The sequence below is a fragment of the Mustelus asterias genome, chromosome 8, assembly GCF_964213995.1.
Source record: "Mustelus asterias chromosome 8, sMusAst1.hap1.1, whole genome shotgun sequence".
Taxonomy (NCBI): Eukaryota; Metazoa; Chordata; class Chondrichthyes; order Carcharhiniformes; family Triakidae; genus Mustelus; species Mustelus asterias.
Window position 1 is genome coordinate 79,281,181 of NC_135808.1, and position 13,572 is coordinate 79,294,752.

The 13,572-nt window shown below is 42.0% G+C and overlaps 1 protein-coding gene across 1 annotated transcript in view; it reads left to right on the plus strand.

Annotated features, from left to right (window-relative positions):
- hmcn1 (hemicentin 1) overlaps positions 1-13,572 on the plus strand; it is a 493,052-nt gene that overhangs the window by 368,695 nt on the left and 110,785 nt on the right. The window contains exons 61-64 of the mRNA XM_078218304.1: positions 3,650-3,731; positions 8,270-8,401; positions 9,861-10,010; positions 10,586-10,751. Coding sequence (XP_078074430.1) covers positions 3,650-3,731; positions 8,270-8,401; positions 9,861-10,010; positions 10,586-10,751 — 530 coding nt within the window. The remainder of the gene's footprint in view (positions 1-3,649; positions 3,732-8,269; positions 8,402-9,860; positions 10,011-10,585; positions 10,752-13,572) is intronic.

Sequence of the window (13,572 nt, forward strand, 5' to 3'; positions counted from 1 at the left end):
TCCAAGATCTACACAAAGCCTTGTACCAAGCCGACACATTCAGACACCATAACATTGTACACAGACTTTTTGGCACATCTACCAATGCACTAAGAGAGGGATTCCCAAAGTGGGTGGTTCTGTCAGGTGGATGGCCCAGGCTGATGTATATAATTTGAGTATCGTGCTGTTCCAATTGGACGAGCTGGGAACAGCACAATACTCAAATTATATACGAAGTTGGCTTCTTCAGAATCCAGTCTTTAATTGGACAAGATGGAAACCACATGAAACTCAAATTTTGAGATCAGATTGAGTGTGGACAACAGAGCAGAGGGGCTTCAGAGAGAAGTGAGTGTGTGAGAAAGATCTGTGTGAGTGTGTGCATGCATGAGGGAGATGAGTGAGTTTTTTAAAGTTTGTTTTGCAGGATGCGGGTGTTGCTGGCTAGGCCATCCCTGGTTGCCCTTCAGAATGTGGTGGTGAGCTGCCTTCTTGAACCACTGTAGTCCCTGAGGTGTAGATACACCCACAGTGCTGTTAGGGAGAGAATTCCAGGATTTTGACTCATGACAGTGAAGGAACAGCAATATGTTTCCAAGTTAGGATGATGAGTGACTTGGGATTGAATCTCCAGGTGCTGGTGTTCTCAGGTATCTGCCGTTCTTGTCCTAGATGGTAGTAGTCGTGGGTTTGAAAGGTGCTACCTAAGGAACTTTGGTGAGTTCCTGTGGTGCATCTAGACTCGAAACATTGGCTCTATTCTCTCTCCACAGATGCTGTCAGACTTGCTGAGATTTCCCAGCATTTTCTGTTTTTGTTGTAGATGGTACACACTGCTGCTAATGTTCATTGGTATTGGAGGCATTGAATGTTTACGGACGGGGTAGCAATTAAGCGGGCTGCTTTGTCTTGGATGGTGTTGAGTTTCTTGAGTGTTGTTCGAGCTGCACACATCCAGGCAAGTGGAGAGTATTCTATCACACTCTTGACTTGTGCCTTGTAGATGGTGGACAGGCTTTGGAGGGGGTCAGGAGGTGAATTACTCGCCACAGGATTCCTAGCCTTTCAGTGCATGCATATGAGAGGCAAGAGTGAGTGTGCGTGACCACGCGAGAGACGAGAGCTGAGAATGAGCTGTTGCTGATGGCCCACAGCCTCATGGATACCCAGCATTGAGTTGCTCGATCTGTTCAAAATCTGTCCCATTCAGCACAGTCGTTATACCACACAGCACAGCATAGCAGTTTGATGTGACACTAAGCACACATGAACATGGGCTCCCTGTTGAGGAGTGCAGCAATGCACCTAGCACTGGGCTCCATGCTACTATTATTTAAATTACCAGGCAGCACATTGGCTGTATCACAACAACTGAGGGCATGTTAATTGGACATTGTGATCCCCGTGCCTGTTTTCAAGCCTTATTAAGTTTTTCTGTCCGTGGGTTTCCCTGCAGCTCTAACACCTGTCCATCGCACTCAGTGTCCACTCACCACACCCATCCCCAACCCATGCCAGCCTTTTCTTCTTTCCTCTCTCTCAGTCCTGCACAGTATCACCCTGCTAAGTTTAATTCTACATTACTGATGCTGTTATTGTAAAACCACAGCATTTTTATGACTGTGAATCCCTTCCAGTCTAGACACAAAATTAGATTGTCTAGCCAACACTGAGGGGAGCATGACAAAGCAGCGGCAAAATGCCAGATTTTTCTGGAATATGTTACTTCTGTTACGGGATATGGAGTTCAAATTGGCACTGGGAAATGGAACATTTCAGACAGTATTAGCATCTTACACTTCCAGGCCAATCTTGGTGGAACTCCCTTGATTCCACCCCTCCATTGTGCCTCAATATCTACCTCAGAAGACCACCTCCTACTACACTACCATGATTTGTTTTTACCAAGTTCTTTCACCTGCCATTCTGCCTCTCTGGGTGATTCTGTCAGTTAATGCTGAAATAAGTACAGGGAAACTCTCCCGTCTAGAAACTGAATTGAGACTACTGAAGCACCTTTCAACTAGAACGCATACAGCCAGCAGACAGTCTCCCCAGACAGGCTGGAAGGCATTCACAATGGTTAAAAATACCTGCTGTTGAAAGGATAACATCAATACAGTAGCATTAAACTCAACAGCCTGATACTATCTCATCAGTCTGGGCCAGAGTTGAATCCAGAAATTAAGTTGCTGTGGTTTAAATGGAATAATTCATGCTCCTGAAATAGCAACGCACTCTCACCAATGGCTCTAATGCATCAATGTAGATCACATGCCTAGTGCTGGATGCTGGGGACTGTCTATACTAAAGCAGCCAATGTAAAATTGTTATTCAGAAGGAGAAAATCTCTACATATCGTACTGTCACTACACTATTCTATACAGTGTATAGTGGGTCAATGGCCATTGAAGTGACATGGGGGGGACGTTGAGTGGTGGGGCAGGGCTTGGTATTCGGGGTATGAGGGACCATAGAAGGTGGGTAAAAGATCAGAGTTTGACATAAGAGACATGAGAGTCATGGATGGTGGTTGGAACATGGAGAGTGTGTAGAGAGTAAGGGGCCGTTTGGAAGAAGAGCTGGAGGGCTTTTGTGTTTTTATTTTAGTTGGGATGAAATCCCAGTGTACCAAGGCAGACTATTTCAACAGCCCCGCCTCTGCATCGGGCAGCCCCTGTGGCTGTCTCCAAACTTTTTCCCAGGATAGCTGCCCAACTCCATCCCGCTTTTGGACACATTTTCTCCCAAGGTGGATGGGCCAAGCCAGGCATTTTCCCAACTCCCACTACTTGCCTCAAGGATGATAATTCAGGCCACTAATTCTGTTTGTCACTCCACAGATGGTGGCAGAGCTGCTAAGTATATTCAGCATTTATTTGCTCTTACTTCAGATTTCTAGCACCTACTGCACTTTGTTCTTGCCTCATAAATGTTTCTGCCAAGTTCCAGCCCAAACCTTTCCTGGAAATGAGTTTGATGCGTTGATGACGCTCTGTGTGAAGGACTTCCTGAGATTCATTTGAAATTTGCTTTTCACCAGATTGAATCTGTTTTCCGAGTTCTGAATTGGCAACACTTGCCTTCAATTTATGCTTTGGAATGTTTAATATCTTAATGTACCCCCTAAAGGATCCCCTATATCAGTTTTATTCTTTTTCAAAAATGAATGGTTCAATTTGTTTGTTCAGGTTAACTAAATTTGAACAATATATGGATATATTTTTGAAATATGAATGTATATATTTCTGGAATGTCAGTAAGGAATGAACTACTGCTTGTTCATATATAATTATCGTTGGGGTTGGTTAGCTCACTTGGTTGGATGGCTAAATTGTAATGCAGAGCAATGCCAACAGTGTAGGTTCAATTCCTGGACTGGCTGAGGTTATTCATGAAGGCTCCACCTTGTCTCTTGCCTGAGGTGTGTTGGTCTTCAGGTTAAATTGCCACCAGTCAGTTCTCTTCCTTGTAGGGGAGAGCAAACTATGGTTACCTGGGAATATGGTAACTTTATAATTATCTTTATAATGTGTAGGATTACATTCGTTATTGATGCAACCCTCATCAATTATAATTTATAAAGATTATTAAATCTCATCAAACTGCATTGGTTTCAACTGCACTTTGGAAGATTTCTGTGATTTTTATTTTTTTTTCACTGTAGGTTTCAGACACAGGCCAGTATGTCTGTAAAGCTACAAACATTGCTGGGCAAGTGGACAAGAATTTCCATCTCAATGTACATGGTAAGCTGGGGTTTTTTTTGCAGAAATATTTATTGTGGGGAGATAATTGGTTATTGTAAGTTTGACTAACCAATTGAATACAATTTGTTTTCAGATGAAAATATGATTAAAAAATGGGTGACAAGGGGTGGAATTAAATGTCCTCTCCTGAGGTGGGTTTGAAGATGAGATGGCATGCATTTAATCAGGCAAAAAGTTGTGGGGTAGGAAACCCGCCTTTGGTATTGACTCCAGGGTGTCACAGAGGGAACAGTCCTTTTGAAATGCTGAGAGTGGAGAGAAGATGTGTTTGGTGTTAGCATCATGCTGGAAGTGGCAGTAGTGGTGGGTGATGATCATTGAATTTGGATGCTCGTATAACTTATCATGGTACTGGGATAGAGGAAGGAGTGAAAACAGGCACAGTCCAGGACCTTGTCCCAATGGTTTAACTGAGGAATAAAGAAAACATATTGGAAGCAGTAATCTGGAAGGTGGCATCATCTGAACAGATGTGACAGAGACAGAAAAACTGGGGAAAAGAATAAAGTCCTTACAGGAAGCAGGGTGGGAGGACATGTAGTCAAGGTAGCTGTGTCAGTTGGTACTCTTATAGTAGAAGTTAGTGGACAGAAATCAGGGTCATTGTTGTAGGGAAGAGAAGAGTTGGAGATGGACAATGTGAAATTGAGGGAAGGGTGAAACTTGAAAACTAAGATGGCAAAACATGAGGGGTGAGAACAGTAAAAGATCTGAGGGATGGGATGAGTAGACTAGAGCAAAGAACATTCCATTTATGGAACTGGTGCATTCAAGGACACAGCAGAGGGCTCTCAGACCTCCCTGGTGGGGATTGGAGATTTTGATTTGATTTATTATTGTCACATGTATCAGTATACAGTGAAAAGCATTGTTTCTTGCATGCTATACAGACAAAGCATACCATTCATAGAGAGGAAACTAGAGAGTGCAGAATGTAGTGTTACAGTCATAGCAAGGGTGTAGAGAAAGATCAACTTAATGCAAGGTAGGTCCATTCAAAAGTCTGATGGCAGCAGGGAAAAAGCTGTTCTTGAGTCAGTTGGTACGTGACCTCAGACTTTTGTATCTTTTTCCTGATGGAAGAAGGTGGAAGAGAGAATGTCCGGGGTGTGTGGGATCCTTAATTATGCTTGATGCTTTGCCGAGGCAGCGGGAAGTGTAGACAGAGTAAATGGATGAGAGGCTGGTTTGCGTAATGGATTGGGCTACATTCATGACCTTTTGTAGTTTCTTGCGGTCTTGGGCAGAGCAGGAGCCATACCAAGCTGTGATACAACCAGAAAGAATGCTTTTTATGGTGCATCTGTAAAAGTTGGTCAGAGTCGTAGCCAAATTTCCTTACTCTTCTGAGAAAGTCGAGGTGTTGGTGGGCATTCTTAATTATAGTGTCGGCATGGGGGACAAGGGCAAGTTGTTAGTGATCTGGACTTGAAGCTTTTGACCATTTATACTTGGTCCCCGTTGATGTAGACAGGGGCATGTTCTCCACTACGCTTCCTGAAGTTGATGACAATCTCCTCTGTTTTGTTGACATTGAGGGAGAGCTTATTGTCGTCGCACCAGATGTAGAGATGTAGACAGATTGGATGTCATAGTGAAAGAGAGACACTGAGGACCAAGAAACTCAAAACTGTTGAAGTGGAGGCAGATGACAGAGGGCGGCACGATAGCACAGTGGTTAGCACTGCTGCCTCACAGCTCCAGGGACCTGGGTTCAATTCTGGTCTCGCGTCACTGTCTGTGTGAAGTTTGCACTTTTTCCCTGTGTCTGTGTGGGTTTCCTCCGGTGCTCCGGTTTCCTCCCGCAGTTCAAAGATGTGTGGGTTAGGTTGATTGGCTATGCTAAATTGACCCCTAGTGTCAGGGGGTCAGCAGGGTAAATAAGTGGGGTTATGGGGATAAGGCCTGGGAGGGTTTGTGATCGGTGCAGGTGGGCCAAGTGGCCTCTTTCTGCACTGTACAGATTCTATGATAAATACATTCTATTCTATGATAAATTGGTGGATATAAGTGGAAGGAAACTGGACAAAGAGAGAAAGCAGAGTCAAGATAGAAAGAAATAAATCCTATGAAGCTAGGAAAGACTGCAACAATGGGTCTCACTAGGGCAGTCCTATTTGTGGATCATGAGAAGGAACTAGACATGGGGTTTGTGTGGTTTGGTGACTGGAATAGGAGGCCATTGGGAAATGATTTGAGATTAATGTCAGGGAATGCACACAGCATTACATGGCATTGAACATGAATCTCAAGATGCAGCGAGAACAGCATTTCAAGGAACTCTGTATGTCTGGGAGAAATCTGCAAGCGTGGGTGGATCCGAAACATGTAGGGTGGGATTTTATTTGGACTCCATATGGAATAAGTTGGAGCCAGGAACAGTTATAGGGGAAGGGAATGTGGCTGCAAAAGTAAATCAAACATGGGAAGAGAACAAAAAGGTGAGCAAGGTGAAAGAGATAAATAGTAATTCTTCAAAGTGGATATTCCTGGAAGGCAAGTGTTAGCGAATTAAACATTTTTGGAACTGGTTTGAAGCAAGGATAATGCAGGAACCAATTTGCACACAGCAGTGTCCCATAGGCCAGCGGTGCACCCTGCTGCTGTTCTTCACATGGTGCCATGGGATTTTTACATCACCTGAAAGGGCAGACGTATCATCCAAAAAGGCTGCACTTCCCACCAGGGTAACACTCCTTCACTGCTGCACTGAAATATCAGCCTTGAATAGGTGCTCACATTTCTGAAGTGCGTCTTGAACCCCAAACTTGCTGATTCAGAAGTGGGAGAACTACCACTGAACTAAGACTGAATTTTAATCCCTCACTCCCTCCTGCTCAGTGTCTGCTCATTGTCCACATCTTATGATAGTCACATGAGCAGCCTGGGAATGGAGGGATACAAACGATTGGTCTAGTTGGACCAAGGAGCGGCACAGGCTTGGAGGGCCGAAGGGCCTGTTTCCTGTGCTGTACTGTTCTTTGTTCTTTGATGCATTTTCAGATGTTCACCGGATGTTAGCAGAAATATAAGTTGTTGACAAGATGGTAGTATTTTTAAAGTTATGTCAGTATTTTGGATATAATAAATGTCTCCTGGTAAATAATGTTCTACATATTTTAGTAGAATTATGAAATGAGCTATAAAACAAAATGTGAAATTCCAGACCTAACTTCCGCAATTTGCTGCTTTCTTTTTGCTGGCGTCTCAAAGAGCAATAAAACAGTGCCAGGACCAAGGGAATTGGAACATTGTGCTGTTTGCAAAAGCCTAGAAATTCATAGCCCTTATTGTATCTTTAATAAGACAATTCATTAACCTGCACATTGAGCTTAAACCACTTTTGGTTGGAATTAATAAAGTATAATTATGTGCATTTAAAGGGGCATTATTGTCAGTAGAACTTCATTGGCATTTTTTCCTTCTGTGTTTTAACAACATAAAATGCATCATCAGTCCTGCCAGCACACCTCATCAGAACATAAAATAACACTCTTCTAGACTGCTTACTTCCCCAAAACAATTTGATGGTATAGTTTTAAAGAACCTTTATAGAGGTGCCCGAATGCCTCAGTAAGTGCATTCACTCAGCTTTACAGACCAGAAGGATCGGATTTAATCCCAGTTCTAGACAAAGCTAGTCGATCACAGACTCTCCAATTAAAAGTAAACCAGCTCATGTCCCACAGGTAAGTATGTGTGTGAGAGGCAGGGGGAAGGGGACTATGTTGTACCAGGGTAGAGTTGAGTTTGATTGTTATGGTCCCACAGTTGAATGTTCTTCTGATACTCACCATGTGGATTTGCAAATAAAGTGTGTGCACTTAGGTGAGCCATTTCATGGAAATGTGTGGAAGAACCAGCAGCCTGAGGTGAGGAAGGGACAAAGTTGTGCGGGAGACTGAGGAATAATGGACATTGTCTTTGCAGCTGTGCACATTTTCACCGTGAGAAGATGGATAATGTTTCTGCAATGCTTACGGGCAGTATGGCGGCACAGTAGTTAGCGCTGCTGCCTCACAGTGCCAGGGACCCAGGTTCAATTCCCAGCTTGGGTCACTGTCTGTGCAGAGTTTGTACTTTCTCCCCATGTCTGTGTGGGTTTCCTCCAGGTACTCTGGTTTCCTCCCACAGTCTGAAAGATGTGCTGGTTAGGTACGTTGGCCATGCTAAATTCTCCGTCAGTGTTCCCGAACAGGAACTGGAGTGTGGTGACGAGGGGATTTAATGTTAATGTAAACTTACTTGTGACACTATAAATAAACTTTAAAACAATGCAGTGCTGTGTCTGAAGACAAACTACACTGTAGGAAATGTACTGTCAGTCACATGTTTTGCTAAGTGCCTCTTTTAATGTGCACAAGCTGAGAAGCGTAATACAGGAAGAGGCATTGCAAATCTTGGCCGCTTTCCTGTGCAGGCAGATAAACTGAACGCTCCAACTTACGCTAAGCATTTGCCAGGAAAAACATGAAGTTATAATTTAGCACTGCTCAATTGTTCTATTTCTCATGCAGTCCCACCCAGTATTGAAGGTCTGGCACAAGAAAAAATCAATGAGGTCATTAGCAACCCTGTCACTTTTGCATGTGATGCTACTGGCATTCCTCCACCTACATTAACATGGCTGAAGAACGGGAGAACCATTGGTAAGCTACTGCTACTGTTGCATTTGATTAAAGATATAAAAAGGATATGTTTGCTTCCTTCAAGCTGGGTAAGTAATGCCCCCTAGTGGTACAACTGGAAATACCAGTACGAATGTCATTTTCTAGATTTACCATCTTTCTCTTGGGAGGGGGGGGTCTCATTTAATTCCAGTTAATCAAGTAGATATCCTAGCACCTGCAGATTTTATTTCATTCAGGTGTTTGCAGTTTTAAAAAAATATTAAAAGTAAATATAATTGCAATTAAATATAATTGTTTATAATTATTAATTCTACACTGCAATTTGTAGTTGTAATACTATATTGAGTATTGCCTGTTTGTTACTCGAGTGGTACAACTGGGGTCAGAGAATTAATGGCCCAACATGTCAGCTGATGTGAGTCGCACTGCACCAGTGAAAAAAGAGCTTATTCTTCTTTCTCATCCCAGCTCTGGGTATGGTCCACTCCTAGCATAGGATTACCAAATTTGCTTAAACATATTGCTGAGGGGTCAATCATGTGACATGATCACGTGACACTTGGGTGATTTGCCATTCCTGGAGACTCCCAAAGACAGTCCAGGAGGGTAGTCAACACAAATGTGGCACTAGGTATCAAAAGACTAATTCAGATTCATTCTGAAAATATGTACAATTAGTTGAATAGCACAGTACTTATAGCTTGGGTTTGTCTGTTATGTTATATATTACAAAATCAAAAGTTCAGAATGACATTCTGTACAGAATGACGGGACGGCACGGTGGCACAGTGGTTAGCACTGCTGCCTCACAGCGCCAGGGACCCGGGTTCGATTCCTGGCTTGGGTCACTATCTGTGTGGAGTTTGCACATTCTTCCTGTGTCTGCGTGGGTTTCCTCCAGGTGCTCCGGTTTCCTCCCACAGTCCAAAGATGTGCGGGTTAGGTGGATTGGCCATGCTAAATTGCCCCTTGGTGTCAGTGGACTAGCTAGGGTAAATGCATGGGATTATGGGGATAGGGCCTGGGTGGGATTGTGGCCTCCTTCTGCTCTGTAGGATTCTATGATTCCATGACATGCTTAGCACACTTCATTTCAAACTAATTTACCCCTTTTAGCTCTTATCTGTTTCTTGGGCAGTTTTGTACTGATTGTTAATCTTTTTGTTGTATGTTTAGATTTTCTGCACTGCATTTCCAGTAAATAAAATAAATATTTTAGACTCAAATAGAAAAAGAATAGCAAATTAAATAAATGAATACGAGTTATTTTTGTTCGAAGAGATACAGATATTATTTCTTCCTCTAACTATAATTGGTCTTACAAGAACAAACAATTCACACCTTAAATATGCTATAAATATGAATTGTTGAATATTCATTTTCAAATAATCCTTTCTCCCAAGGCAATAGAAATGGATAACAGTCTTTAACAAAATAGTCTGGAAAAGAATTTGCTATTGTATTATTTTTACTTCAGCAAATGCCGAATCCTTAGAGATGCATATTCTGTCTGGAGGAAGCAAACTGCAAATTGCTCGTTCCCAACTGACAGACAGTGGAACTTATACCTGTGTGGCATCAAATGTGGAGGGAGTGGCACAGAAAAACTACATCCTGACTATTCAAAGTATGTATGCACTTTGTAATTAGAGCACTATTGCTGTTGCTTTAGGAATATCGGGAATATCGTAACATGGGTGCAAGCGCGACTGCACAGAAATCTTAGAGATCACGGAATGCAACAAAAAAGCTGTATACCACAAAATATTAAAGGAAATATTTGTCGTTGCATGCATCTGGCTGTTATATCAGTAATCCACCTGTTTTTCTTGAATGGATAACGAGAAAGAATAAGCGAAAGCCAGTCGGTACTGCACTCCAAACAAAAGCTGTAAGAAATCCAATCTTCATAACTTGAGTCTCTAGATGTTTCATTTATATACATTTACGCATGATTCTCAGAGTAAGATAAAAAGAGAAAGCGTTGGAGATATGGCAGTATGTATGACAGCATCGATGTATAGAGCAACAAAGTTAACTTTTCAGATCAATGACCTATTGTTAAATAAAAGGCCATCAAGTTGAAACATTATTTTCATGACTTTGCTTTGAAGAGTCATTGAGATCAATGTTTCTGAATATCGGTTCTTTGTAGAGTGGCTTATTAAGGATGATAATTATTCCTGATGTTTGCTGTTACAGTCCCTCCTAATATCTTTGGTGCGGAGATGCCCAGTGAAGTCAGTGTTCTACTTGGTGAAAATGTGAAGCTGGTTTGCGCAGCTGATGGTGTTCCCAGACCCTCTATACAGTGGCTCAAAGATGGGAAACCCCTTGCTGCTGATGATGATGGTGATAAACGATTGAGGTAAATTTGGATCCGTAACTTTTCCTTTGTAACTTTCAAAGTCATATGGAAAAAGTTGTCAGAATCTTTCACATGGGGTTTTTGTCCGAACATGTAACATAATCTCATAATCCCCATCGCAAACCACTCCCCCCCCTCAACAAGCACAGACTTTGCTTTGCCGCTCTCTACTCTCCGTTCATTCATTTCTATCCCTCGTCCTGTTCAGAAGTGTCAGCATTTAAAACTGGAGTGGAACGTTTCTCCATTTTGTGTTTTGGTGGAGCAGCATGAAATCTAAATGCAACATAGCACACTGAAGCACAATAAAGCTAAAGTTTCCTTTTAAGTCTATGCCAATGATTAGCCTCAAGGTCAATCTCAGAATAGTCCGTGGAAACATGGAAAATTTACAACACAGGGAGTCGCCATCTGGTCTATCGTCTCCATGCCAAAAAGAACTATCCAGTCTAATCCCACTTTCCAACTCTTGGTCTGTAGCCCTGTAGGTTAGGCACTCCACGAGTTTATCAATGCATTTTTTAAATGTAATGAGGGTTTTTGCGTCTACTGCCCTTTGAATGAATAGATTTCTACTCAACGAACATTCCCCCCTCCCCCTAGTACTTTAAATCTACAGCCCTGGCCCTGATTATTAACTTCTCTGCTGAAAAATAATCCTTCCTATCCATTCTACTTAAGCACCCCCCCTTCCAAAATTTTATACACCTCAATTATCTAATGATCCTCCAAAGGAAACAATCTATCTTAACAAATCTTTCCTCATAACTAAGATTATCTATTCCCGGAAACATCCTCATGAATTTTCTCTGAATCCCCTCAAGTGGGATCACATCCTCCCTACAATGCAGTGACCAAAACTGTACACAGTACTCACAGTGCCGCAGCATAACCTGCTCATTCTTGTATTCTATGCCTCAGTTACTAAAGAAAAACCACCAGTATGCCTTCTTGACTTATTTACTTGTCCTGCTACCTTCATGGATCAATGGATGCACTTTCCAAGGTCCCTCTGTTCTTCTACACAATGCAGAATCCCACCATTTATTGTGTATTCCTTTGTCTTTTCTCCCCTCCGCATATGCGATATCTCGCACCTTTTCCAGATTGAATTCCATTTGACATGTTTCTGTCCACCTGACTATTGATATCTTCCTGCAGTCTACAGCTTTCAGCCTTTCTATCAAACACACGACCAATTTTGTATCTTCCACAAATTTCTTAAACATGCCCCTTGCATTTAAGTCAAAATCACAGAAATACCACAGAAAGTGAAGGACCAAAATCTAAGCCCCACTGGAAACTGTCTCCATCACAACAGCATATATTATCCATTACCCTTTGCTCCTGCCACTGAGCCAATTTTGAATCCAACTTGCCACTTTCCCTTGGATTCCATGGATTATTACTTTTCTGACCAGTCTGATATGTAGAACAATGTCAAAAAACCTTACATGCAAATATGCTAGTCGCATTTATCCACCTTGTTCCCTGCTCAAAAAATTTGATTGATTTACTCAGACAAGGCCTTCACCTAATAAACCTATGCTGACTGTCCTTGATTAATACATGGTTTTCTAAATGACAATTCACACTGTCTCTCAGAATGTTTTTGCAATAATTTGCCCGCTACTGAGGTTATGCTGATTTCCTTCCTTGCTTTTCCTGGAAACCGGAGAGATGTTTAATCCAAGCCTGGCAATTCATTCACTTTCAAAATGCTAATTCCTTTAAGATCTCCCCACTCACTAAATTTGCCATCCAATATTTCACTCTCCTCATTGACTACAATGTTTCCAGCTTACCCCACTTTTGTCAAGCCACATGCAAACTATTTGCTTAAAACTATGCCCGTCTCTTCCACTTCCATACTCAAAATATCTAGTCAGCCCTAATCTGTCCATAGGTATCTCACAGTAATGGTGTGGAGTTCTATTGCACAAGGTGGTTGTAATGTCTCAATATAGATCAGTTAGATAGTCAACACCTTTTCCCAAAGGTAGGGGAGTCTAAAACTAGAGGGTATAGGTTTAAGGTGAGAGGAGAGAGATACAAAAGGGGCAATTTTTTCACACACAGGGTGGTGTCTGGAACAAGCAGCCAGAGGTAATAGTAGACGTGGGTACAATTCTGTCTTTTAAAAAGCACTCAGACAGGTAGGACGGGTGTAGAAGGATATGGGCCAAATGCGGGCAACTGAGACTAGCTTAGTGGTTAAAAAAATGAACAGTCTGGACAAGTTGAGCTGAAGGGCCTGTTTCCATGCTGTAAACCTCTATGACTCTATGTTTATCAATTTGGTGTCAGCTGTTATTTAATCAGTGCTGTGAATTAATGGCAGCTAGGAAATAAATAATACTAGCCAAACTCATTTCACACGGGGTAACTTTCACCCCATCAGTCCAGGCTGGTTTACATAGAGAGTAAGAAGTCTCACAACACCAGGTTAAAGTCCAACAGGTTTATTTGTTAGCAAAATCCACTAGCTTTCCCTGTTGGACTTTAACCTGGTGTTGTGAGACTTCTTACTGTGTTTACCCCAGTCCAACGCCGGCATCTCCACATCATGACTTACATAGAGAGACCAGAAATGATGGTGCTTCCTCTCACATTTCACTTAGAAAAATATTTTGTACATTTCCAATAATGCATGTTGTACATAGTAAAATAAATGTAGCTATTTCTCCTAATAAACACCTAAAATGGGGCTGTGGATATATGAACCTGAGGTACATTTTAATTTTGCTTTTTGACAGATTTTGACCAGGACAGTTTTCTGTAAAATATTGTGGGCTATAATTTCAGCTGCTATACTTTCTTC